This window comes from Myotis davidii, unplaced genomic scaffold, assembly GCF_000327345.1.
Source record: "Myotis davidii unplaced genomic scaffold, ASM32734v1 scaffold370, whole genome shotgun sequence".
Lineage (NCBI taxonomy): Eukaryota > Metazoa > Chordata > Mammalia > Chiroptera > Vespertilionidae > Myotis > Myotis davidii.
The window spans coordinates 3,797,402-3,824,141 of NW_006288615.1; the positions used below are offsets into that span (position 1 = coordinate 3,797,402).

General features: G+C 50.3%; 2 protein-coding genes across 3 annotated transcripts in view; both read left to right on the forward strand.

The window, feature by feature from the left end:
- On the forward strand, positions 1 to 7,099 carry NEU2 (neuraminidase 2 (cytosolic sialidase)). Of its 2 annotated transcripts, XM_015561998.1 has the most exons (4): positions 1 to 620; positions 3,218 to 3,370; positions 4,162 to 4,367; positions 5,648 to 7,099. In XM_015561998.1, the coding sequence occupies exons 3-4, from the start codon at positions 4,167 to 4,169 to the stop codon at positions 6,584 to 6,586; spliced, it is 1,140 nt and encodes a 379-aa protein (XP_015417484.1). In that variant the 5' UTR covers positions 1 to 620; positions 3,218 to 3,370; positions 4,162 to 4,166; the 3' UTR covers positions 6,587 to 7,099. The 2 variants fall into 2 exon arrangements, with proteins under 2 accessions (XP_015417484.1, XP_015417485.1); XM_015561999.1 differs by lacking the exon at positions 1 to 620 and having other exon boundaries at positions 3,101 to 3,370.
- A 16,502-nt stretch (positions 7,100 to 23,601) lies between these two features.
- The window catches only part of INPP5D (inositol polyphosphate-5-phosphatase D), a 95,471-nt gene continuing 92,332 nt past the window's right edge, over positions 23,602 to 26,740 (forward strand). The window contains exon 1 of the mRNA XM_006760440.2: positions 23,602 to 23,872. Coding sequence (XP_006760503.1) covers positions 23,739 to 23,872 — 134 coding nt within the window. The 5' untranslated portion in view covers positions 23,602 to 23,738. The remainder of the gene's footprint in view (positions 23,873 to 26,740) is intronic.

Below are 26,740 nucleotides of genomic sequence, written 5' to 3' on the forward strand. Positions count from 1 at the left end.
TCACTGAGTTGATGGGTATGGATAGAGCACTGATGATTGTCTGAAACGCCATAGGTACTGGGTTATAGTAACAGGTGAGTCATATAGTCTGCTCCAGGCAGCTTGGTCTACTGTGAAGTTTTTGTTCCCATTTTTCAGCAGAGGAAACTGAGGTCTCAAGAGATCAAGAAGGTTGCCCTGCTCACCTAGTTGGTCCAGGCAGATCCCAAAGAGGAATTGCATCCTGGGTGGCTCCAGGTCCTCCTGCACGTCCACACCCTCCCAGGCCCTGGAGGTCTGTTCCCTGAAATGCACACACTTTGCCCACTGCATCCGTTTAAGAGGCAAGCCTGACTCAAGTGGCCTGAGGTTCACCCTGATTCAGCATGACTTGTAGATAAGTCCTTCCCCAGATGATGAGAGGCAGTGCCCTCCAGGGCTGGGCTTGTACACTGATACTGCCTGGGGCCTCCCTCAGGTGTTTATAGGCACAGGCCCAGTAGTAGAGCTGTGAGACTCGGGTGAAGCCAGGTGAACACAGGAGCTGCACTGACCTTCTCAAAGCTGGTTCCCACTGCCTCTTCTCGCACGCTCTGACGTCCAATCCAGGCCCCGGAATCCAACCTGGAGCACTCCCTGAGGTAAGGCTTCCCTTGGAATTGACCCACCTGTTCCTTTGTTGATATAAACAAGAGTTCTCCTGTATCAGGTAATTACGGGGTGATGGTGCCACACTTGGGAATGCCTCTGACAGTGGCCATTTTTTTAAGTGTACTCATGGCCCCTCAACTCCCGATATGGTGCTCACTCTGTTTTGGGGGTATTCAGGGGACATGTTGGATGGGAAATGCGGAAGAAGGCTCAGATCAGCCAGTCCAGGAAAACTCTTCATTCTGCCCCCAAGTTATTGCTGGTCTGAGCTTCCAGAAGGCTGCTCAGGCTCCTGTCCTGGCGTGAGAGTTGGGAGAGCTCCTCTCAGCTTGGGGTGCGGATCCCAGCCCCGGGCCCAAGCTGCATTGAGCCCATGGACAGGGTTTTCTTGGGGGAGAGCACTTTGGGCTTGCTGCCCCACACGCTTGCTTTGCTGGAACTGAGGGCAGACCACATGCGGGCCCCTGTCTGCTCTTTGGAGAGATGGCATTACTTCAATGTGGTAGCCAGCAGGCCAACATGCCATCCAAAGCTGGCCCCAAGAACAAGGGCTATTCCTCTGGGGAAAGCTGCAAAGTGCACCTCTTTCTTGCTCCCAGAAGCACTGGCTGTCACTTATTGTGGGCTTCAGAAGGGCAGGGACCAGTCTGGTGTGCTTACCTGTTTCCAGGCTCATGGAAGGTGTTCCATACAGATCTGAGTTGGCAAAGACGCCTCCTGAAGCAGGTGAGGGAATGCCAGCAGCCAGGGTGCTCCCAACAGGAGAGAGAGAGGAAGTGGGCAGGGGCCCTCCACCGCTTGCCTTTGGTTAGGAAGCACTCAGACCTCAGGGTCCCAGCTGTGGGTCTGTGGCAGTAGAATCCAGTGGTTAGGGGCATGTGTTCTGAAATAAGGCAGATCCAGGCTCAAATCCACCCACCTTCACCGACTTAAGGAAGTCATCCACCGCCTCCCTGACTCACTTCTTGGTTTCCCCATATCTGAGATGGGAGCATGAGAGCTGGCCTTGTAGGCAGAGTGAGGAGAAGTAAGATGCGTTGCTCCAGATTTGGTGCCCACAGACTACAAGCCATGTCAGCTGCTGGTAGCCTTAGGTGGGACCATCTGGAATCGTCACTATGCAATTATTTTTGACCTACCAAATGGCAGTTTTTCATGGTGCAAACTGACATTATCATCTCTCTGGTTGCCTTTGTGCTGCTGTGTGGGACTGGGTTGTGCCAGGGCCCCTGCCCAGCCTCTCCAAAGGAGTCAGGACCTAACTCGGTGCCTGCTCTGGAGACGAAGGGGCCTATGCAATCACCTTCTTCAGCCCCTTTCTTGCCCGGTGGGGAGATGGACCTCCAAGAGGAAGTTTCTTGCCCAAAGATATACAACTTTCTGGACATGAACCTAGGCCCAGAATCTGATTCCTAATTCAGTTTTCTTTCCATTACCTTGGCCTGAAGCTGCTGCCACATTTGGAGCTAGGGCTGGGGCTAAGTGGGCCAGCTAGCTACCTGCATGCGGTGCTAAGGCATCATGTGACAAGGTGCAGGAAGATGGCGCCTTCCAGAACTGCCCTGAGAGGCAGGCTGCGTGGGTCAGAAGAATCTGTAGTCCCAGCTCTGACACTGAAGGGCTGGGTGGGCTTAATTTCCTCATCTGTACAATGGGCAATGATAGCATCAACTTCATGGGGGTGTTGTGGAGATGAAATGAGTACATATTTGTGAATCATATTGTAAAATAATATAATTTGTAAATATAACTTCCAAAAAAACTTTTTTTTAATATTATAGAGCACTTAAAGAGTGCCCAGCATTTAGTAAGGGTCACTTTTGTGTTTGCTATTATTATTCTAAAGACATTTGGGAATTGGTATTGCCGGTAAGTGTGTGAGTTTGGACTGGTGCTGAGTTACTGAGAATAGAGAAGAGCTCTCTAGAATGGACCCCAAGACCCCCTTTTCCTCTACCCCATCCCCTCCTGCATCAGCTGTGGCTCTAAATCTTTAAGAGACAAATACTTGTATTAGCAGCCTGTGGGGACTGGGGTTAGTTGTCTTATTCATAAAGTATCCCAAGTTCCTAAACAATGTAGGGCACAGAGTAAAAGCATAGATTTCTCAAACATGTTAAATAAGTTTTAAGTAGATAATAATGTACACAGTGCGGGAGGGAGGGAGTGCAGGCAATGGGAACAGGTATACAGAGGAGAGGTGGTGTGCCTCCTAGGGCAACTGCAGTTGCCCTGGACCTGTGCTGGCCCTCAGAGATCCAGATAGGTCACGGGGCCAGGTCTTCAGGTTCTGGGCAGGCCGGCCATCAGATGCAGCCTTTCCTGGGGATGAGCAAGAGGAGGTTATTCGATGACAATCTCGTCCCTCCTGCTCAGCTGAGAGCCATCTGCTCTGCAGCCAGCACTCCCTGCAGCTGGGGGTTCATCCCCCTGAAGGGGACCCCAGGTGGCCTAGCATAGAGACCACTGTCACACATAGTCACCAAGTTACCTCGGGCCTCCCTACCCTCTTTGATCAAATGCTTTTTTTTTCTTCTGAAAAGCAGCCATGTATAAAAATTATTCATTGTCATTATATCTCCAATAGCCCATCAGATTGCCAAACTTCCAAAAGCTGAAGGAATTGAGTCATCTGCAAGTTCAAGCTCAGTTTTCAGTCCCTTCAGAATCACTTCTCTCTTGGACATCTTTAACCTGCTGATATATTTCCATCTGACCAAGCATTTTTGTAGGCTGCGAGGTAAGTGAATAGAGCAATGCTTTCTATCTGGTCATCCCCCCTTGACTGTGTTTCAGTGTCCCCAAGTTTGATTAACAGAACAGGGAAGTTGCCCTGAACTGAACTCAACACTTTGGAAGCTTATTTTTAATTTTTATTTTATTTTTTTGTGCCTCTGGAGGACCCTCTCAGCCCGAGTGAGTTGTTGGGAGCTTCTCTCTTCCCTTCCAGATGCTTCTCCCTCCCCCAGGGGTGGAGACCCCACACTGGAGGCGGCTAGGAAGTCAGCCTCGGGCAGCCTGGAGAGCAAGCCTGCAAAATCAAGGCCCCCCCCCACACACACACACACACACACACTTTTTTCCTTTTTTCTAAGGTGACTTTCAGGCCTGCAGTTATAAAAAGTTCTTATGTGTCCTTTTCTGGCACTTGGACAGCTGCAGAATGCCACTTGGCAAACACTCTTATCCAACCCAAGGCTTGGCATTTGGTGGGAAAAAGCAGCTGAAGGTTATCACAGATTTGTCCTAGCAAGGTTTAAAATTCAACACAAAATGTGCTTTTCCAAATACCCCTTCCCTGAAGTGTCATGGACAGAGCGCGCTGCATAGCTCCATGGCAGGCATGTGTAGCATCATAGACAGGCTCTTGGGAGGTAATAAGGGGGTCGAACCCCATGGGGAAGGAGGACAGGTCACCAATCTCAGCCTCCTCGACCTTGAAGTGGGCACCCCCTGCCTGGGAGGATAGCTCAGCCCCATCTCAGGATGTGACTTCAGGGAACTCATCTTCTCTTTCTGCGCCTCCCCCAGGCCCCATGGCATCCTTCCCCGTCCTGCAGAAGGAGAGAGTGTTCAAGTCGGGAGCACAGGCCTACAGAATCCCTGCTCTACTCTACCTGCCGCAGCAGAAGACTCTGCTGGCCTTCGCAGAAAGGCGCAAGAGCAAGAAGGATGAGGATGCAGAGCTGATTGTCCTGCGCAGGGGAAGCTATGATGAGTCAACCCACCAGGTCCAGGTAAGACAGGATGAGGCTACACTAGCTCTGCCGGGAATACGGGGACCATGCCATTCTTAGATGGCTGGGGTCTGGGGGACAGAGAGAAAGGAGACATCGAAACCCAGGAGGGATTCAGGGCCCTACCATGGATGGGGCAGAGAAAGTGCCCCAAAGTGGTCTCCCAGAAAATGTGGGTTCACTGGGACCAAGTCCAGTTGGCCTGGCGGTATCAGCTTCAGTGCATGATGGGACAAGTCCAGGGAAACTAATGCTCAGAAAGGTTGTCCTGTGTGATTAAGAACCTGAGGGAGGACTAGTTTAGAATTCCATAACTGGGGTTGTAGCCTTTGAGTAAAATTAACCTGGGGAGTGGGACCTGGTTGGAGTGATTGCTGTGTTCTAAAGTCCCAGCATGTAGATCAAGTAATTGATTTTGACAGACATCCAAGGCTGGCGTATCACATATTACTATTAGTATTATCATTACTTTGTGGTCATTATTACATAGCAGCTGTTCAGAGCATGGGGTTTGAAGCAGATGGACCTGGGTTCAAGTCCTGGCTCTATCAATTAGAGGAATGGCCTTGGGCAACTCGCCTTCCTCATCTAAGCCTTCCATTCTCCAGACATAAGTTGGAGATAATGACACCTGTTCCCCAGGAGTTTAGGGGTTAGGCTCTTGGTACAGTGTCTGCCTTTAGAAGACTCAGTGGGGGGACAGGCTTAATGAATGGGGGTAGATGGCAGAACTGTTGCATATATGACATAGACTTTGGGACTATGGAAGCTCCATGCAAGTCCTAGTGTCATGTAGCAGCCCCTCCCAGGCTGCATTGATAGAGTATGATATATAGAAGATGGGAAGTGATTGTCATATTCTATCCCACACAGGTCAGACTATTGTGTTACTACTAGGGCTTTACTTTTCAAGTATGGAAAGTTGGACTGGGCTGGTAGGTTGAGGGAACCAGGATGAAGCTGGAAATGGCTCATGCCCAAAGGACCTCTGTATCTGAGGTCTAGCCCACCATAGGTGCTCTGATACATGTTGGTGGGAATGGAGGCAGCAGACATTCAGGAGGAGTGGGCTGCTGTGCAGGGGGTGAGGTGGAGCCTGGCTCCCACAGCTCTGGGAGGTGATGTGAGTTGAGCGAGTGGTGGATGAACACTTCCTCCATGACCTTTGACCTAACCCCATGAGATGCCCCCCACTCCCACCCCCCGCCCCACCGAGAGTGCAGCTCTGTCACTGGTCATTTCAAGGCAGTGCTTGTCTTTCTTCCTCTCCTCACATTCAGTGGCACGCTCAGGAAGAGGTGGCCCAAGCCCAGCTGGAGGGCCACCGGTCCATGAATCCAAGTCCCTTGTATGACAAGAAAACGAGGACCCTCTTCCTCTTCTTCATTGCCATCCCCAGGCAGGTCTCTGAGCATCACCAACTCCACACCAAGGTCAATGTGACACGGCTGTGCCAAGTCACCAGCACCGACCACGGCAGGTCCTGGAGCCCCACCAGAGACCTCACCGACTCTGCCATTGGCTCGGCCCATGGGGAATGGGCCACCTTTGCGGTGGGCCCGGGGCACTGTCTGCAGCTACACAATGAGGCGCAGAGCCTGGTGGTGCCAGCCTACGCCTACCGGAAACTCCGTGCCCACGGGTGGCCCAGCCCCTCCGCTTTCTGCTTCATCAGCCACAACCACGGGCTCACGTGGGAAAGAGGCAACTTTGTGGCCCCGGAAACTGTGGAGTGCCAAGTGGCTGAGGTCGGGGGTGCAAAACAGAGGATGATATATCTCAATGCTAGAAGCCCCCGTGGGGTCAGGATTCAGGCCGAGAGTGTCAACGACGGGCTTGATTTCAGGGGGGCCCAACTGGTCCAGAAGCTTGTGGAGCCTCCTCATGGCTGCCATGGGAGTGTGATCGCCTTCCCCAGCCCCAGAGCGGGGTCAGGCTCCTCAGACAAGTGGCTGCTCTACACTCACCCTACTGACCCCCGGCAGAGAACCAACCTAGGTGCCTACCTCAATACACGGCCCCCAGCCTCTAACGCCTGGTCCCACCCGACCCTGCTGGCTGAGGGCAGCTGCGCCTACTCAGACCTTCAGAGCCTGGGTGTCGGCCCCGATGGCTCACCCCAGTTTGGGTGTCTGTACGAACATGATAACTACGAGGAAATCATCTTCCTCATGTTCACCCTGAAACAAGTCTTCCCAACTGAATTTTCGGCTCAGTGAGCCGGCCATGTGCTACCCCCTATTCTTGTCCCCCTGCTCATGCAAATACCCTATGACCCAGCAATTCCACTCAGAAGTATACATCCAAGAGAAATGCACGCATATAGCTGCCAAATACACGGATGAGCATATTTACAGCAGTTTCATTCATAAGAGTCCTAAACTGGAAACAACCCAAATGTCAATTGAAAACAGAATGGGTAACTAAACTGGGGACTACTGATGCAATGGAATATTACCCAATAATAAGAGAATCAACTACTGCTATACATAATAGTATGGTTGATTTTTCAGATGGTATGTTGAGTGAAAGAAGCCAGACTCAAAAGAATACATTCTTTATAATTCTATGTACATGAAGTTCAAGAACAGGCAAAACCCAGTGTATGGTATATACAGCAAGACACTGGTGGAGGAATACTGTTCACTGCGAAGGGTCCTGGGAACATTCTAATGTTTGACCTGGTGCTGATCAGAAGGGTGCATCTGTATGTAAAAATTCAATGAGTTGTACACACAAGATTTGTGTACCTTACTGTATGCATGTTATACCTCAATAAAATATAAAAGTTGAACTGAATAGTGGATTTGCCAATTAAACCTCCAAATCAATATGTTACATTGGATTGTAAAACTTTGGAACGGAATTTTTTAAATAAACTTTTTTGGAGGAATAATGATAGATTTACAGAAAACTTGCAAAAATAGTATGGAGTGTTGCCATACATCCCACACCGAGTTTCTCCCAATGTTAGCATCTTACATAACTGGTGTATTAGTCAAAACTAAGAGATTAACATTGCTCCATTACTATAAAACTGAGCTCCAGAGTTTATTCATATTTCACCAGTTTTCCCACTAATGTCCTTTTTCTGTCCTAGGATCCAATCCAGGATATATTTAGTGCATTGAGTAAAACTGAATTTTTACTATAATTTGTGTCCACAGAGATACACATATACCCAGAGATTGGTGCACAAATACAATAGGCCCCTCCCCTTCACCCACCTTCCCCTAAAAACTACTTGTTGAACAAATAAATAAGCAAGCAAATGCCAAGAACATGTGCTTCAGGCCTGGACTGCTGGACTGCAAATGTCAGAAGTTCAGCCTCTAAAGCAGAGGTTCTCAATCTGTGGGTCGCGACCCCTTTGGCGGTCAAACGACCCTTTCACAGAGGTCGCCTAAGACCATCCTGCATATCAGATATTTACATTACGATTCATAACAGTAGCAACATTACAGTTATGAAGTAGCATGAAAATAATTTTATGATTGGGTCACAACATGAGGAACTGTATTTAAAGGGCCAGAAGGTTGAGAATCACTGCTCTAAAGACTCAGAAAGGTAACCCCCAGGTCAGTTACACCAGAGCTCCAGGTCTAGGCTGTGGCACATTGTCAGGGGGACTTGTCAGTTTTGAGCCCAAAGCTAACTAAACATTTTCCTTTATGCCATTGCCTGGGACATAGAGGACTGGTTTGGAAAGTGTGTGTGTGTGTGTGTGTGTGTGTGTGTGTGTGTGTGTGTGTGTGTGTGTGTGGTAGTACATGGTCATTGTTCTTGCACTGCCCAAGTGAGAGGAAGTCTGGTAGAGCAGCTGTGGTTAATATTCTGCCTGGTGACCTGACAAGCAGGGCACAGACTCAGCAGGGAGCCTGATCTCACCAGTGTACTCCCCTTAGAGCAGAGCTCCAGGCTTGGGGAGCCCCCCTTGGTCCTGGTCCTTGCAGATATTTAGCTCAGGGCTGCTATCAGCATGGAGGAGTTGGAGCTCTTATCACCATTAGGAACCCCCAGGGCCAAGTTCAACATTTCCACCATGTCTCCATTTATTTCTCCTCTATGTTCAGTCAAGGCATCTAATGGCTCATTAAATGATAGTGGAGTATTAAGAGCTTCATGCTGAGGTCTCACCTATTGCCTCAAGTATTATAAAGACTTTGCAGAGCTAGTCCACTAAGGACCCTGGGAATAGATTGGGGTCTACACCACCCACTGCAGACACCAAGAGTTCAGTTTGTTCCCCGGGATGGCTGAAGGCCACCATTCCATAATGTTTGTGCATTGAGTGTCAGTACGAGACCAGATGTTGTTCTAGGAGATGAGGATTCAACAGTGACAAGACACCCTCAAGAAACCCTCATCTCATGGAATAAAGTGGACAATAAACACATAAACAACTAAGTAGGAAATGCAACTCTACTAATTAGTGATTAAAAGAATATAGAAGGGAACAATATGACCAAGAGCAGTGGCTGCTGTACCTGGATCATCAGAGACCGCATCTCTGAGGAAGTGACATCTTAACAAAGGTCCAGGAGAGACAATACACTTGATTGTTCTCCTCAAGGGGCCAACACCATGGACCGAGGACCTGGCCAGGGTCTAGCTGGATATGGGCGCACAGACATATTCTCCTACCTTTCCCTAGGGTTGCCCTTGGAGCCCACCCCCTGGGTTTCTACCTGTACTTAGAGTGGCCCCTGGAGCACAACATCACTGGGGAAGTTGTGAGAAATGCAAGTCCTTGGGTCATCCTGAGTCCTACAGACCCTTTGAATCTGAAACTCGGGGCCCAGCAATCTGTCTTAACAAGCCTTCCAGGTGATTCTGGTCTGTGCAAAATTTGAGAACCTGGAGAAACCCTGGTGTAAACCCCAACCTGGCCAGGACTTTGTTCAAGATGCAGTACGCTCCTCCCAGGTCTGTAAGACCACCTTGACCACCCTGGTGGTCTTACTGATACAATGGCTGCCTGTGGAGCTCAAGGCCTAGAATCTCAGTGGAACTCAGATGAAGGTGGTTGATGACTGGGCTAGGAGTAAGAGGCTAACAAAGCGCTCAATCTCTCTCTCTCTCTCTCTCTCCCTCTCTCTCTCTCTCTCTCTCTCTCTCTCTTTGCCAGCAGCACATGTGGATGGAGCAGGAAGAATGTACTGCTGGGGACATCCTTCTAATTTGGTCAAAAGCATTAGAAGAGGATGTGCTCTGGGCCTGGAATAAAGATCCTTGGGAACTTCCCTTGGTAACAGCGGGTGTGCATACCTCTCGTTTTCCGCTGGTCTTTTACTGCCTTGCTGCACCCCCATCCTCCATAAGGTATGGTCCACCCCTGACCTGGCCCTTTCTCTGTCATACATCTATGCAGGGGGTGGTGCTCTGCTAAACCCAGTGGTGCTTATAGGAAGGGTCTGCCTCTCTCAGGACAGCTGAGATTAATTGGGATAACATGTAGCCAAATAGACTAGCTGAAGCATGCCCATTCTTAGAAGTAAGGCCATACATAGCAACAAGACACAGGTTAGACCTTTAGTGATGAAAGTGACCTTAAATCAAGTCCATCCGAAGTTTGGTGACTTCCTCAAGACCGTATAGCCAGGTAGAAGCAGGGCCAGGAGAGCAATTGGGTTTTCTGAGCCCAGACCAATGTTCCTGCCTCTCTTCAAAGTTGTCTCTATGGTCTGTGCCTGAACATTCAAGAAGTGCAGAGTCTGTGTGTCCAGGTTCTGGGATGCAGAGTTCTGCTTGGTCTGTCTCCAGAGCCTGTGCCCTCAGCTCCTGGGCATGGTGCCATCTTCCCTGGCATTCCTTCATGGCTTTGCCAGAATGGGCAAGGAGATGGCAGCTTGGATGGCAGCCCTGGTCTGAGGACTTGCCAGTGCAGGGTATCTAAAAGGGCAGCGATTCATGCCCAGCCAGGAAGAGTGAAGAGCCCAGCACTCCAAGGCCCTATTCAACGTTGTGAGGTTTCCATGCTGGAGCCAGATTGCCCCCACCCCCACCATGTGAAGAAGAAAGGAAGGGATCCAGTATTTAAATGGGATACTTGCATCACACTGCTCAAAGAGGTGAGAAAGCTGACTGTACTTTTGGCAAAGTGTTACTTCTTCAAATTCCATTTTTGTACTGTTTTTAGGGGAGGGTTTCAAAGTACTAGATGCTGAACATATGGAAGTGCAAAGAAGCAGGAAAAAAATTCCCACAAATCCCACTAACCAGAGGCACATTTTCTTCTGGTCTTTCATCTGTGAACTTTTTTCCCCCCTGGAACTGAGATTATGAAGCAGAGACGATGCAGGATGGTACTTTTTCTCCCCACTTGACATTATATATCATAAGTATTTCCTCCATGTTATTTTCTTGCAAAAGACACATACCATGGATAATTTAACCGTTCCTTGAGTATTAGAAATTGAAGTTACTTTAATTTTTTTCTATTATAAGTACACTGAGATGAACATCTTTGTGAGCAAGTCTTGGTGCTCATCTGTGATTATTTCTGTACATTGAATCCTCTAAAAGGAATTATCGAGTCAGAGATGAACATTTGAAATTTCCTGAAATGTGTTGCTTGTAGATGTAAAGTATAACTCCCATTGTGAGTTAAATTCTCTTGTCCTGAAATGGCTTTCTTCTTTTGTACTTTTAGACACCTAGCTCTGAGCTATGAGTGTTTGTTCTTTAGTTCATGTCATGGTCCTTGCTTCTCCCTGATGTCGTCTATAATCTAGGTATATAATATAGAAAGTTCTAGAATCTGTAGATGTCAGAAGGGCCCTGAATATTCTTTGATCTAACTTTGTTCATTTGATGAGAGTTTAACTCAGGCCTGGGGAGGTAAGTGGCTTGCTCAAAGTCATACAGTCCTGGACTAGATGGTATCAGGTCCCTGCAGGCACCCCTACCCCAATGTGCCTGCAACCCAGGTACATGCCCTTGACCGGAATCGAACCTGGGACCTTTCAGTCCTCTGCCCTAGACCAGAAGATCAAGATTCCCAGCAAACACAGATGGAATCCCAACCATTGTCACCTCCTTTTCTTTTCCTTCACACCTGAAATGTCCTTGGTTGAGTTGTCAGGCCCTCCTCCCTTCTGCACAAGGAGCCTCTGGGTCAGAAGGTACTCAGCTGGCCATTGTCATCTGAACATGTTACTTCCATGCATGGAGCATATTCTTTCTTTTTAGATCTTTCAATGGCATTCCCAGTGTGGTTTTATAACATCAGGGCCACTTGGAATTCAGTGAGAACATAATTTCTAATGTGCTAACCACTTACAGTTTTGTTGTTGCTGTTGTTAATCCTCACCCAAGGATATTTTTTCCATTGATTTTTAGAGAGAGTGGAAGACACGGGGAGAGACAGAGAGAGAAACATCAATGTGAGAGAGACACATTGATTGGTTCCTCCCACACTTGCCCAACTGAGGCTGGGGATCGAGACAGCAACCGAGGTAGGTGTCCTTGACTAGAATCAAACCTGTGGCCCTTCAGTCCTCAGGCCAATGCTCTCACCACTGAGAAAACTGGCCAGGGCTACTTATACTTTTTTATTCTTTGATCCAACCAGAAAACATTTATTGAATACTCATTATGTGTTAAGTACTGAACTCAGGGTATTAAAAAAAAAGTCTATTGGGACCTGACTGTGAACTGTCAGGCATAATCCTAAGCCCTTTGTGTGTGTTCACTCTTAATCCTCACAACAACCTTAGGAGACAAGCTACTATTATCATTCCCACTTTACAGAGGGAAAAACTGAGGCACAAAAAGATTAAGCCACTTGACCATGATTTTACAGGCTGGTAAATGACCAAGCCAGGCAGTCAGGTTCCCAAGCCTGCCCTTTCCCACCTGGCTATGGAGGAGTTAGACTGAAGACAATTGCCGCAGCACAGGACAGAAGTTCCCACATAAGATATAAGCTCTGGAGGGCAGGACGGTTTGTTCCCTGCTACCTCCCTGGAGTCTAGGACAGTGGCTGGGCACATGGTAGGCTCTTAGGCAACATTTGTTGAATGAATGAATGAATGAATGAATGAACACAGGCACGGTACTGATTTAGTGGTATTGGAACCCAGAGTGAGTGTGCGAGAAGATCAGGAAAGACGGGCAAAGTGAAGGGTTTGGTGTGACCTGCCAGGAAGCTTGCATTTCATCCTACCATAGAGAGAAGGAGTGGCAGACTCAGATTTGCATTTTAGAAAGAGAGCCCTGGTACAAATGGAAGGACAGAGAGATGTGGGTGGGGTGGGGTGGCGCCTGACAGAGGACAAGCTCATGAAAGTCCCCTTGAAAAGTCTGGGGGATGAACGATGCAAAGGTGGAACACAACCAGGGCCAATGCATCAAAGGGAGTGGATTCTAGAGGTTCCTATAGATCCGAGATCAATCAGATGTGGGCGGGGATAAAGATGTCATCTGAGTTCTGGCTTGGGAGACTGGGTGGATCAGTGGCAGGAATCTAGATGGGCAGAGCACGTAGAACAGGTTTTCGGTGAAAAGGTGGGATGTACAGATGAGGTGGGGCTTAAGTGTTCATTGGGTATTCATGGAGACAGCAGGAACTGTGGGTTGGAACTCTGGAAGGTCAAGGCTAGAAATGAGATTTGGGAGTCATAGGGGGAAAGTGCCCTGGGGAGAGCGAAGGTTAGATCAAAGAGAAGCCAAGAACAAAAGCCAGGGAAACACTAATAGGGCAGAGGGTGGGGCTGAGACTGGATGGTCAGTCAGGAGAAGATGGGGAACTGGAGGGAGCAGTCAGAAGAATGTGGGGAGGCCACAGAGGGTAGAAAGATGTTGGGAGAAGGAAATAGTTGGAGATCTTTAATATATTTATATATGACTGATTTCAGAGAGATGAATGGAGAGGGAGAGATATAGAAACATCAATGATGAGAGGTAATCATTGATTGACTGCCTCATGCACGCCCTCTACTGGGGATAGAAATCGGGCATGTGCACTGACTGGGAATCAAACCTGGTAGACCCTCAACCCCTGAGTCACAACAGCCAGGCTCATTAGAGATCTTGATGAGATTTCAGTGGGGCAGGGGGAAGGTGAAGACAGGCTGTAGTGGGAGGAGATGACACTGAGACGGTGAGAGAGGACAGTTTATCCAAAGGTCATCAGTTTAGGGCAAGGGAGGGGAACATCCGGCCTTCGGGCCATATAAGGCCTGGGGAAATCATTTGGTCTGGCCCTGCCAAGGCAACTGCAGGTTGGACGAAAAATTTAATAAATCTAGGAGCTTTTTTCATAGCAACATAAATTTCTATTAAGTGAATGATATTAAGCAAATGATGTTATAAATATCCAAATGTCCCTTGTCAGAAAAAAGGTTCCCTGCCCCTGGTTTAGGATGAAGATATGGGACAATCCTCGAGCAAGAAGGAAGCAAGTGGGAGCTGGTTCTTAGTCTTGGTCACCCTCTGAACAAACCAAGGTATGCCAGGCCCCACCCAAGAGACTTCTGTTTAATTGACCTGGCGTGAGACCTTTCAGATGCACAGCTGAGGCAGAAAGCCTTTGGCAGGGAGTGTCTTTGTCATTGTTGTTGTTGTGTTGGTTGTTTTTAAGGTAGAAAAATCATAACCTTGCTTATAGGTGAGGGGACAGAGAGGGAGACAGTCCGGGAGGGTCTGGGTGCTCTAGGTGCTGTCCAGTGTTGTGAGTGAACCTGCAGAAGTAGGGAAATGACAGGCAGATGTGGATGCATTTTTTAAAAAATATATATTTTTATTGATTTCAGAGAGGACGGGAGAGGGAGAGAGAGAGATAGAAACATCAATGATGAGAGAGAATCATTGATCGGCTGCCTCCTGCACGCCCCCTACTGGGGATTGAGCCCACAAACCAGGCATGTGCCCTTGACCAGAATCGAACCTGGGACCCTTCAGTCTGCAGGCTGACGCTCTATCCACTGAGCCAAACAGGCTAGGGCTGTGGATGCATTTGAAGGTGGCCTTGGCACATCTATTTGTGGGCACAAAAGGGAGGGATTTCTTTTTTGATGGCTTCTAGAAGTGAGCTGCTCTGCAGAGAAAGAGGAGGTGAGGTAGGGAAACAAGATCGACTAGGAAAACACGGGCTTGAGAGTGGGAACCATTGAAGAAGGCAGACGGATGTTTGGAAGACCTTGGCCACTTAGCTGGCTGGGAACTGTGGGTTTGTCCTGGTCCTAGGCTGCCCGGCAGGGGATTTCCCTGGCAAGGTCAGTCGCCCTGTCAAGAGGGAGGAGTCTGGCTGGAGGTTTCCAGGGAGGTGTGGTGGGAAGAGTGGAGCTGAAGGTCCTGAGCAAGGAGTCCAGGGTGTGAATGCTGTGTGTGATAGATGCTGAGTGTTGTAAGCGGGGATGGAGCAGGATGGGGTGGTTCGAGAACTGGGGCTTGTGAGAGGTGGAGGGAAGAAGACTGGTCTGTGGGGGTGGAGTGAGAGCCTGAGGTCAGGGTTCAAATTGCACATGTTCCAAGGGCTGTAGCCACAATGCGCAGAAATGGAAGTAGATGCCGATCCAGACACAAAGTAAGGGGGACTCCTGCCAAGTCCCCAGGACTTGGGATATAAGAAGAGAAAGCAGGTGGTGACCAAGTTAGAGAGTCTTTGCAAGTAAATAATTTGGGGCTTTGTCCTATGGGCAGTAAGAAGCCACTCAAAGATTTTCAGTACAGGAGTGGCAAGTCCTGGGAAGATGAACATGGACATTCTTTGCAGCATGGCTACAAACCAGAAACTGTAGATCTAGGAGATTAAATAGGTCACGGCTGCATTGAGAATAAGGTCCTCCAGGTGGGAAGGGATTTGTAGTTTGACAGGTTCAACAACCAGCCAAGGCCCTGTCCTCTCTACCACACCTCAACCAGGTGGTCATCAAGACATGTTTGAGCCCAGCCAGTGTGTCTCAGTGGTTGAGCATCGACCTATAAAAAGGTCATGGTTTGATTCCCGGTCAGGGTTCATGCCCAGATTGCCGGCTTACGCCCCAGTGTGGGACATGCAGGAGGCAGCCAATCAATGATTCTCTCTCATCATTGATGTTTCTATCTCTCTCTCCCTCTCCCTTCCTCTCTGAAATCAATAAAAATGTATTTTAAAGAATATATATTTGAGTTTACAATAAAAACAACCATAACTAGAATAGGGTGAGACCCATACTTTTCCCACCAGGAACCTATTCTAATTCTACAGTCCACACACATCTCCAATGACCCCTAAAATGATCATCCAAAACTCTTGTATGCAGAGGACCAGCACCCCATGCCTAGAACATTAGCTACTCCTTCATCTGTGCTACTCCAACAATGGTCTAGGTAACTGTCACATGGGTGCCCAAGGGGATGCTGGTAGGAATTTAGGTGAATGGGGCAAAGGGTCTGGCCTAAGAATTTTGGAGTTCAGCACAGAATCTCAGGCTTATATAGCTCAAAATATGTACTATGCATGGTGGCTATGAGATCAAACAGACATGAGCGAGAACCTCATATCTGCCACTAACTTGCCAATGAATTATTTAACCTCAATGGTTCTCAGTTTCTCTGCCAGTAAAATGGAGATAACAATAAGATCACCTTTGAAGTATCACGAGGCTTGAGTGAGGCAACGCATGCTGAGTGGTGAGCACAGTGTTTCACACATAGTAGCTGACAGAGACAAGCTGTTGTGACACTTTAGCAGATATTTACTGGACTGAAATGATTCCCTTCCTAATGCACATGTTGAAGCCCTAACCCTCAATGTGACTCGATTTGGAAATAGGGTGTCTAGGAGGTAATCAAGGTTAAATGAGTTCAAAAGGATGGGGTCCTAATCCTTATAGAAGTGGAAGATCTCTCTCTCTCTCTCTCTCTCTCTCTCTCTCTCTCTCTCTCTCGCTCTCTCGCGCTCCCCCCCCCCCCCCCCCCCATACAGGGAGTGAAGAAAGGTCACATGAGGACACAGTGAGAAGGCCACCTGCAAGCCAGGAAGAGGGCCCTCACTAGAACCTGACCACACTGGCACACTGAGCTTGGGCTTCCAGCTCCAGAGCTGTGAGAAATCAACGTGTGCTGTGGAAGCCCCCCGTCTGTGCTGTGTTGTTACGGCAGCCCAAGCTGACTGAGATACCTACTGCATGGCAATGCGGGTGGAAGCTGCAGCCTCAAGGGATGAACCAGACACAGGTGGACTCAGAGAGATGCATACAAAATAATGCAAGTTGCGATAGTGAAGTGCTCTGAGCGGAGAGCAGGCAAAGCTGGACGGGCTGGGGGCTTGCAGAGGAGGGGGTGCTCAGCAGAAGTGTGGTCAGAAAAGACTACAAGGCAGATGGACACAGACAATAGGGTGGTGAAGGCCTGCGGCGGGGGTGGGGGTAGGCTGGGGGGGTGTCAATGGGGAAAAAAGGAGGACATATGTAATACTTTCAACAATAAAGATTAAAAAGAAAAGAAAGGGGGGGGGAAAAGAAAAGAAAAATCTAAAAGGCATGAACAGCCCAGGGAAAAAAAAGGCATGAACAGCCCAGGGAAGAGGTGATGCGGGGAGCAGGCCGAGGGGGGGGGGGGGGGAGGCGGCAGGAAGGGTAGTGCAGGGCACCACAGAGGTGACTTTCATGTGGCTTTGAGAGCAGATCAATGGGTACGGATGCAGTTAGGAAAACCCCAGGCTTTCTGAGACCCAGGGTGGCCACACAAGAGGAACGGATCAGGAGACAACACTGGGCAGAGGTTCTGATGGGAATGAGGCTGGAACCAGCAGGGAGGGTATGTTTCTTGTTTTGGTGCATTGGTCAGAGGCACTGCTGACAGCACAGAAGAAGCAGCAGAATATGAAGCTGGAAAGGAGCTGATATGTAATCACTGCGGAAAGTGAGTGGCTGTTGGCAGAAAATGCGTTTAGGAAATGCAGTCATAGGCCCCGCCAAGGAGGGTTGTCATGATTCAGGCTTGGGAAGTGCTCAGGACCGGAACAGAGGTTGGAGGCTGCACAGGGGCCAGGGCAGTGGCCGCCCAGCATGGGACAGCGGCAGCCAGGCAGGCTGACCAGTGCAGGCAATGGCTTGGCTCAGGACCAGAGAGTTGCTATCTCCACAGTTTGGCAAATCTGACCTGGGGGGCAGAGAACCAGGAGAGGACAGTTGCTATGGCAACATGGCACCTTGGGGAGATCACTGGGGTGTTTTGCTTTACACCCGAGGTGTGGGCCTTGGCCACAAAGATGCAAAGTTACCAGGGCCTTCAAGTTTATTGAGCTAGTACCTTCGTATTTTCCATGTTCAGCCCAGGAAACATCCAGGAAGCGTTCTTGGAAAGGAAATTTATACATTTTTTGTAAAAATTCAAATCATATCATAGATACAGGGTACAGCTCATTTTTAAATGAAGACTGTGATGAAAGTCAAGAATCCCTTTTGAAAAAAGGCACCAGGGCCTGTTTCTTAAAATCTGTTTCATAAGTAGGATTTTCATGCAAGTCACTTACTTAAAGTGGGTGCTCCAGAATTGCCCCTCTGGGCTGATTCTCATAGATGGTGGGTATGGCAGCTGGTGCAACCACTTTATTTTATTTTTTTAAATATATTTTTATTGATTTCAGAGAGAGGAAGGAAGAGGGAGGGAGGGAGGGAGAGAGAGAGAGAGATAGAAACATCAGTGATGAGAAAGAATCATTGATCAGCTGTCTCCTGCACTCCCCACAAAGGGGATCGAGCCCACAATCCAGGCATATGCCTTGACCAGGAATCAAACCATGACTCCCGGTTCATAAGTCAACACTCAACCATTGAGTCACGCCAGCCAGGAGGTGCAACCATTTTAGAATATAATACTGTATAGTCCTAGCTGGTTTGGCTCAGTGGATAAAGTGTTGGCCTGCGGACTGAAGCATCCGGGTTTGCTTCTGGTCAAGGGCATATACCTGGTTGTGGGCTCGATCCCCAGTAGCGGGTGAGCAGGAGGCAGCCAATCAATGATTCTCATCATTGATGTTTCTATCTCCTCTCCCTCTCTCTTCCTCTCTGAAATCAATAAAAATATATTTTTAAAAAACGAAGACAATACAGCATAATCCATCAAAACTGAAAGTATGCTTTGCCTTTGAACCTGGGGTGCTCTTCTGGGGATTTACCTAGCAGGCACCCTGACTGCACAGTATGCAGAGATCTGGCCACATGTGTGCACTGTGGCGTGGTTTGTGATAGCAAATGCCGGAAACCCTCTGCATGTCCAACAGCAGATTGGTACCATGAATTATGCTATGGCACAGAATGGTATGCTGCCTTTAAAAAAACAGTGACCAACTCAAAAACCTCCATGAAATGTTCAGAATATTGTTAAGTGAAAAGAGCAAGGTGCCTCTGGGCAAGCAGGAGAACTTAACTTTTCACTGTGCTAGTTGAATTTTTGGTGTGAGCATGTGTTACTTTTTAACTTTAAAAAGATTAAAGAAAAAGGTCAGTCTCTTTACGAATCCTGCGGGATGTGTGTCTCTGGTCTGGGGACTCCACCAGCAGTTCACATGGAGCCAAGCTCTCCCAGAGGATTTCACACACGCTTCAGGTACCAGAGTTGTCTTTATTCATTTAATTGTATTATTACAAAAAGTAGTGTGTGGTCATGAAGGAAACCTGGAAACGTAGAAGGAAGAAAAAAAAAGTGCTTGTAGAGTTGTCACCTGAGCACTCTTCAAAATCAGTGATTTCCTGAAATAAAGTTTTTCCATCATTAGAATCAATCTCTTTCATTGGTTTCCTGATTTTTTTCTTTTTTAACTTATCATTGTACTATTATGAATACTTCCCCATGTCCTTAACAACCTTGGCAGAAGACCCAAGTGATTTTTGTGGATGTGATTTTTCCCAGAGTCAAACTCCTTATTGCTGTTCACCAGTTTGATTTTCCGGTATGTTCAGTGAAAGGACAGAGCAGCTTACTGCCAGGCCTTTGGTATTCATGGATGTCCTTGAGCACAATTAGGACTCTATTGGCCTTAGAACCTCTTGAGAAATCACCTCCATCCTGTTGACATTGTTCCTATGGGAACATGAGAGTTGAGGCTCTACAGAACATCACACCTGAACTCTTGGATGGGGCTAGAGTTTCCCCCCAGATGGCGGAAATTACTAGGCTCAGAACCTGACCCAATTAGGTTATTTTTAGTTGCAGATAAAGAGCACTTGATAGGATCCCATCCTCTTTCAAACCTGGGTTGGTAAGCCAATGGTGCGTGTCACTGATACTGGTTGCAGGTTGGAGCCAACCCAGGCTCTGCCCTCCAGGCATCGATCAGGAGGGCCACCTCGAGATCTGCCTTGTTGTGAGCACCTATTTTGCACCAGGCACTTTCCATAATTGCACAGAGGTGCAAACTAAGATTCAGATGCTAGATATTTGTAGCAGAGCCAGGATTCAGACCCTGGCCTCACCTGTGTATGATTCCAGCGTCTGATTTACAGCACAGAAACAGTTACCAGAGCCATGGGGAGCAGAGGGTTGACAGGGCTGTGGACTGAGACCTCACCTGCCTATTTTTCAGAATGCTCCAGGCCTCAAGAGGCCCCAAGCTCAGGCACTGTTGAACCAAATTGGCACGAAATTTGTGTCTGCAGGGGTCCAGGAAAGGATCTGGAAAGGCCTACTTGAAGATGCCAGTAGCAGAAGTGAAATTGAGACTCCTTGTGAGGAGAAGGAAGGCAGGGGGACACCGCCACATAAGCTCACTTCTTCAACACTGAGGTTTCATCTCTTCTTCTTAGAGCTTCTAGACCAAGTGCCCGTGCCCTGGTGCCTGCCAGACCACTCTGATGCTGCTCACTTCCCTGACTTCCTAGAGTTGTTCCAAGTCCTCTTCCAGCACCTGGGACTGGCCAGGGCAGGCAGTGCAGTTGGGTCAAGTGCTCTGGTCTGAATCTGGGCCCACATGACCCCTGATCCTACTTTTTCCCTGTCAGGTGCTTTCCAACTCTCTCCCCTACATGTAGGGTTGACCAGATGCTCCAAGGAGCTCTGAGACTCAAGCCTATGTGATCTTTCTGGACCCCCATGGCTAGGTGTGACTCAAGAGGACAGCCTTGGGCGCAGGGTAGTATTTCCTTTGTGTGATGGCACAAGATTGGGTGACTTAGAATGGTGCTGAGACACTGATTTGGGGTGACTCTTACATCAGACATAAGACATGTTTAGGGTTCTGGGCAACTAATGGTTCATAGGCAATCCCAGGCCTTGAATTGCATATGTGCTCCCAGGTTACCACTCACCTGCAGCGTTCCACCCATGGTGCTTCCTCCATCCAATAGCAATGAGGATGGCAGGAGAGTGGCAGGTATCTCTTGCCCTCTGCACACCTGCCAACAGCACTTGGGCAGTCACTCTGCCCACTCTAGAGGTCCCTGTCCAGGTGTCAGGCAGCAGCATCTCCTCTAATGGCTTTTGAAACCATTGCTCTTAACTGCCTGTGGGCTCCTCCAATCAGCTGACATTGAGCTCTCCAGGTTGATCTTAATCATGCCCGGTGGGGATGGACATTCCTTGAGAATGGGACTGCTCTCCTGTGTGCAAGGCAGGGATGTTGTCATCAGTGAAAGAGATCACCATGTTGATTATGGCCCCCAAATTCAAGAGAAGCTGGTTAGAAGATGTGTTGTTCTATGTTTATGCTATAAGAAAAGGAGCTTTAACATGACCAGAAAATAAATTGTTGTTAATAATTTCTTGCATGCTCTGGGCAAGAAATGCATCTGTGTTTGTCTATGAAGCAAAAAACAACCTCAGAAGGAATTACTGGAAGCTGGTATTCACACTGGCACCATGGGTGAAGCAGCATCATGGGTAATGAAGCACCCAGCAATAGATAAATGGTGCTGGGAAACGCAGAGGCAAGATCGTTGTTGTCTCAAAATGGACAGGCTCACACTGCTACCTTCATCTCGCTGTAGGAGATACACAAACAGCCAGGAATGATGTTTGTCAGTAGGAAACTAAACCTGAACTAGAAAAGAGGACCTGACATCATGAAGACACTTCATGTACACTGATTAGACATCAAATATACACAACTCACCTCCTCTCTGTCCACTATTCTAGATCTTCTTTGATAAGTCACTGTACCTCAGTGGGTCCATTAATTTCATAATACAGGTTTTTAGTACGTTGTTTATGTATATAAGGCCCTGAAAAAAATGTTTACCCAGGCCTCACCCACCGCTAAGGGCAGCCCTGATCTAGATGCTGGGATTTTCTGAGGGGGGAGGAGGGGAGAGATAAAAACAGAGGGACAAGGAAGCTGACCATGTCAGATGGCTTAGGCAATTGGGTTGGGAAGGAAGTGAAGATGGGACAGGCCTTACAAATTAGGGAAACATGTGTGTCATGTATGTGTCAAGTAGGTGTCATGTGTGTGTCAAAGGAAAACCACATGAGTCAAATGGCAAGGATAGGCCCACTGGCCAACAAGTCTGTTGAGATGTAGGACTCAGTGGGAACAGAGGCATGAGAGAGGGAGGGTGGGAAGCTGGAAAGTGAGCGGGGGCGGGGTGGGGGATGGTTATAGGTAAAAAGTGATGGAGGGACTCTAGGAATGTGTTGGTCAAGGCACCAAGGAACCAGGATTTTGGATGGAGCCTTCTTTTGATGGACCCTAGAGTGACCCAGGGGCTTTGAGTCTGAGAGCAGGGTGGAAGGTGGTGCAGTTCAGTAGGGAAGGGAGAACATGGCAGGAGCATCAAGGTTGGGTAGAGCTGAGGTGGGGATAAGGGAAGGAGAGGCCTCCACCAGTGGCTGCTGGAGGGTTGGCAGACCCAGGGCCCAGCTGTCTTCAGAAAGGCCAGAGCATGAAGGCCAACTCTCATCTCCACTGAGTCTCCACGCCCACTCAGGGCCTGCCCAGAGGGCCCCTGACACGGGCTTGCTGAAGGTTCAGTGGGAGGAGCTAGGGAGGGGGTTTGGGGGAAACTGGCTTGGGGAGGTGGGGGTGAGGATGGGAGTTCTCTGGACTCGAGTTTCCAAAAGGAACTTCGCCTGGAGCCCAGAAGTGGGCAGGGGGCGGAACACACTTGCTCTGGGCCTCAGAATCAGAATGGGGTCAATCCACCTGGATGAGAACACTTTGCTCACTTGAAATCTCCTGCTGTGTGTGCTGCTAGGGTTGCAGGGACTCGGTGGCACACATGAGTTCCTTTAGGGGCTACTTTCCTCAAGGGAGAGGTCTGGCTGAGGCCCTGGAGGGGATTCTCTTGTCATGTCCTGTGGGGGAAGGCCTAAGTTTGGAGTTGGGGGGCTCCCTTGTGCAATAGGTCAGGACTTGCCCCTTCATCCTGGTGAGTCTGACCCAAGGATTGAGGGCAACCGTCTGGGGACAAAAGAGTGGATGCCACTTTGGAGTCCTCAATCTGCTGGTCCTGGATGGTGGCCCTGCAGAGGCAGCTTCCCTTTGAGCTGTGGGCAGAGACAGCCATGCCTGGCCACCCCCGATATAGAATGCAGGAAGGAGCATCATTGTTGGCCAGGTGACCAGCTTGCCCCTGGGGATGTGTGGGTTTCCTGGGTGTTCTGGAAAGAACCATAGGTGAAAACCCAGCCTGCTTTTATGTTGCCATGGAGAACAGGTTGACCCAGGTCCTTCACACTCACCAGCCCCTGAGGATGAGTGTAAATGTGTCACAGAGCGGCCACCTGGGCCCTTGGAGCCATCACGTGGTGTCACCCAAGGTCCCTCCAGTACCCAGGGCTGTACGGTGTCTGAATGACCGGGAGCCTCCGATAAGGGGAGGAGGGCTTGACGGTATCCCTCCACTCAATTTAATTCAGCCCCGCGGGGCTGAGACCCAGCTGAGAAGCCCTGCCCTGGGAGCCTCCGTTCCTTTGGGTATGTTGCGGTTAGAGGGTCAGTGAGTTGAAAAGCCCTGGGGGAGGGAAGAAGGCTGAGAGATCTGTCCAGGGTGTGGCCACCCCACGCGGACAGAGGGACAGGCTTCTGAATGGCCACTGCTTTGGCATGTCCACGCCTGTCAGGTCCTGCTTCTGCAGAAGCCCGCTGAGCCTCCTTGACACCAAAGGAGCTGCCAGTTCCCCCAGGACATCAGCTGGCCTTTGACCCTCTGAGGACGGAGTCCCATCCAGGAGAAAAAGGGCGGGCGGGTGGGGTGGGAAGGTGGAGGACCGGGCTCCTGCTTGGTCTCTGCAATGAGGAAGTTCTCTGCAGCTCGTTTCCTTTCCCTCGCAAAGCGCCTGAAACAGGAAGTCGTCGGTCAGTGAGCTGGTGGCAGCAGCCGGGGCAACAGAGAGGGGACAAGAGGGGGTGGCAGCACAGGGGCCTCTGCTCCCCTTGGTGGTGTGTTGGTCGTGGGGGAGGCTGCCGGCCCCGCCCGGCCTGGCCGAGGAGGCCCACGCCCCGCCATGGTCCCCTGCTGGAACCATGGCAACATCACCCGCTCCAAGGCGGAGGAGCTGCTCTCCAGGACCGGCAAGGACGGCAGCTTCCTCGTGCGCGCCAGCGAGTCCATCTCCCGGGCCTACGCGCTCTGTGTGCTGTGAGTACAATGCTTGTCCCCGCCTGTGCCCTCCCTTCGCCCGGCCCGGCCTCCTGTGCCCCGGGCACAGAGAGGCGGAGGTGCTGCTCAGAGAGGGGAAACCAGCTGGGGGCTCAGCCAGGGCCCGGCACTGAGTCGGGGTCTCTAGGTCATGGCCTGGAGTGGTCCTGCGTGCACACTGCCCAGGTTTGTCCGGGCCGCCGAGGCCTGAGGTGCACCGCTGTCCCCGGAGTTCAGGCTTGGCAGCGCTGGACCCCTCCAGAGCCACCCCGAGGCCTGGTCACACACCGCAGCTGCCCGGGTGGGCGGGCAGGCAGGCAGGCGGCTCCTCGGGGCTCCAGGGGCAGGAGAAGGGGTGCGGGCTCCGTGAGGTTGGCGGAAGCTCAGGGCTCCATGGGGGTGGGTGTGTCAGCTCGGTTAGCTGAGGGGCTGCTCGCAGATGCCTGATGTGGAAACGTCATGGAGAACAGATGTGGCAAGGCGGCCCTCCCATGCCCAGGCTCCAGGCCCCTGGAGAAAACCGTTATCAGGGGAACCACGAGAATGGGGTGGGTTCACTCCAGAAAGGACTTTCAGTTCACCCAGAAGTGGCATTTGGGGCCCTGCGCACAGAGGAAGTCACCGACACAGCAGCTACAGCCTCTTTCCTCCTTGTCTCGGTGCTTGGGGCCTCTCTGCTGCGTGAACTTCCCTGCTCCTCTACTCTAGATGTTGCTGAATGGGCCAGTTGTCCTAACAACTGAGGAACCAGCCATTTGCTGAAGGTTCCTTTTAAAAATACCCTTCTTGACCCCTATCTAAAGGAGGCCCTCGCCCCCGCAGCCCTGTGGTCCAACCATCCAGCTGGGGCCTCGGGCAGCATCAGGGCCCGGTGGGTGAAGGGTGTGTCCACAGGCACCTCTCAGCAGTGGCCCTGGGCTTGCAGAAAGGCTGCTCTGAGCTGGCAGGGCCCTGCCCTTCTCCAGGCAGGAGCGAAAGTGGGTCACTGAACATGGACCTGTTTCGAGCATCGTGTCTAAGCATTTGTGCATTATCCCATTTCATCCTTACGACAACCTGAAGTACGGGTCCTGTTCTCACCCACTTTGCAGATGAAGAAACTGAGGCTCAGACAGGTTAAATGCATGACCATTGTCAAAGCCAAGGCCATCTGCCCCCAGTGGCTGCCCCAGACAATCAGACTTCTGTCCCTGTCAAGCCAGGTGTGAGGATAGGTCCCAGGTAACAGCCAGGGAGGTCAGAGTGTTTACAAGGGTCAGCTGGGAGTACTTAGAAATTAACCCAGGCTCACAGCGGCCTGACCTACCAAGGCCAGCTTCCTGAGCCCCACCCCCTCCGCCTCCTCTCATACTCCGGCAAGAGTCTCAGGCCCAGACTTCCCCGCAGACACTGCTCCTGTGGGGACCCACCAATGGGGCCTTGGAACCAGTAAGGTAATTCTTATGGGACTCCACTGGCCCGTGTGGATTTGTCCTCTGTCCCAGCAGGATCGTGGTCAGGGCTGATTCCTTAGGTGTCCCTGTGTGCCAGCCTTCCGCAGGGAGACGGCTTCCGCTCCCTTGACGGGCTGCACTTGTGCTCAGGCTGCACATGTGGAACCTCGGTATCTCTCACTCCAGCCTGGGAGTGTCATGCCAGCCAGAGCTGGGGCCAGACGCCTCAGGAACCTCTGGTCCGAAGGCTCCTGACTTTGCAGGTGAGCAGATGGAGCTCGGAGGGCTTGGGGCCTTTGTCTAGGCTGCCCTGCTAGCTGGTGGCAAACTAGGGGCCAGGCCTGGTTTCCCGTGTTCATTCTTCCACCTCTCCTCCCTCCACTCCCCTCGCACGGATCGAGTTCCTCTCAGACCCGCAGCAGATGTTTAGGGTCTGCACCTTAGGGAAGGGGCCATGGTGCCCTGCCCACAGATGTCCACCACCCTCTTAGCCCAAGTCTGGACTTGTCCGCCTCCCATCCCCAAAGCCCCAGACACCAGGGCTGGAGGCCTCCCTGGGAGCCCTGCCCCTTGGCCAGGTTTCACCCCCCAGGCTCAGGGCTCCCCTTTCTCCTCTTTTTGTGGGGAAAGCCACCTTCCTGCGGGGTCAGGAGCCACTGGGGGCTGGGAGATACCATGGACTCCAAATTTCCCCCAAAGCTGGGAGACCTCATTTTGCTGTTACCCTTAATTTTGCCAATTAAAGAGATTTAAAAACTAACTAAATGAAGGACAGCTGCCACCTCCCAACAGCTCATTTCATGAAAGAAAGCGTCCTTTAACACCAAAGAAGCAGAAAGAACACACTCTTTAAGATAAACATTTAAAAAGCCAATCCTTTAAATAAAATAGGTTTAATTTCCTGAAAAATAACCCACCATCCTCAGTTTTCTCTGTTCCCCACGTACGGTGAAAAGCTGGTCCCACGCCATCCTGGTCCCTGGCCTGCTGTTGGGGACCCTGCTGGGGGAAGAGCAGCTGGGCTTTCCTCAGTCTCAGAAGTGACGCTCACCGCTCCGCTGTCAGGAAGTCAGCGAGGGTGCAGGGCCCTGCATGGTGCAGCTGTGAGGTCAGGGCCTCGTAGTAACCCTGCTCTAGAAGTGAGCCAGGGCGGCTGGAGGAAGCCACATCTCCTGCTCTAGAAATACCCACATGGAAAAGACCTTATAGGCCAGGGTGCCCTCACCTCATCCTCCTGTGCCCTGCCATGTGGCCAGAGCTTCTTCCTGGTGCCCCCTTGTGAGGGGACAGTGGAGGTCCAACTGCTGATTTAGGCAGTGTGTTCGAGCTCCAGGAACTGAGTGTAGCTCCCCAGAAGTGGCCTTCATGCTCAGAAAAGAGGACAGGATTTGACTATTTAAATGGAACTGGGGGCAGAGGGCGGGGGCGGGGGGGG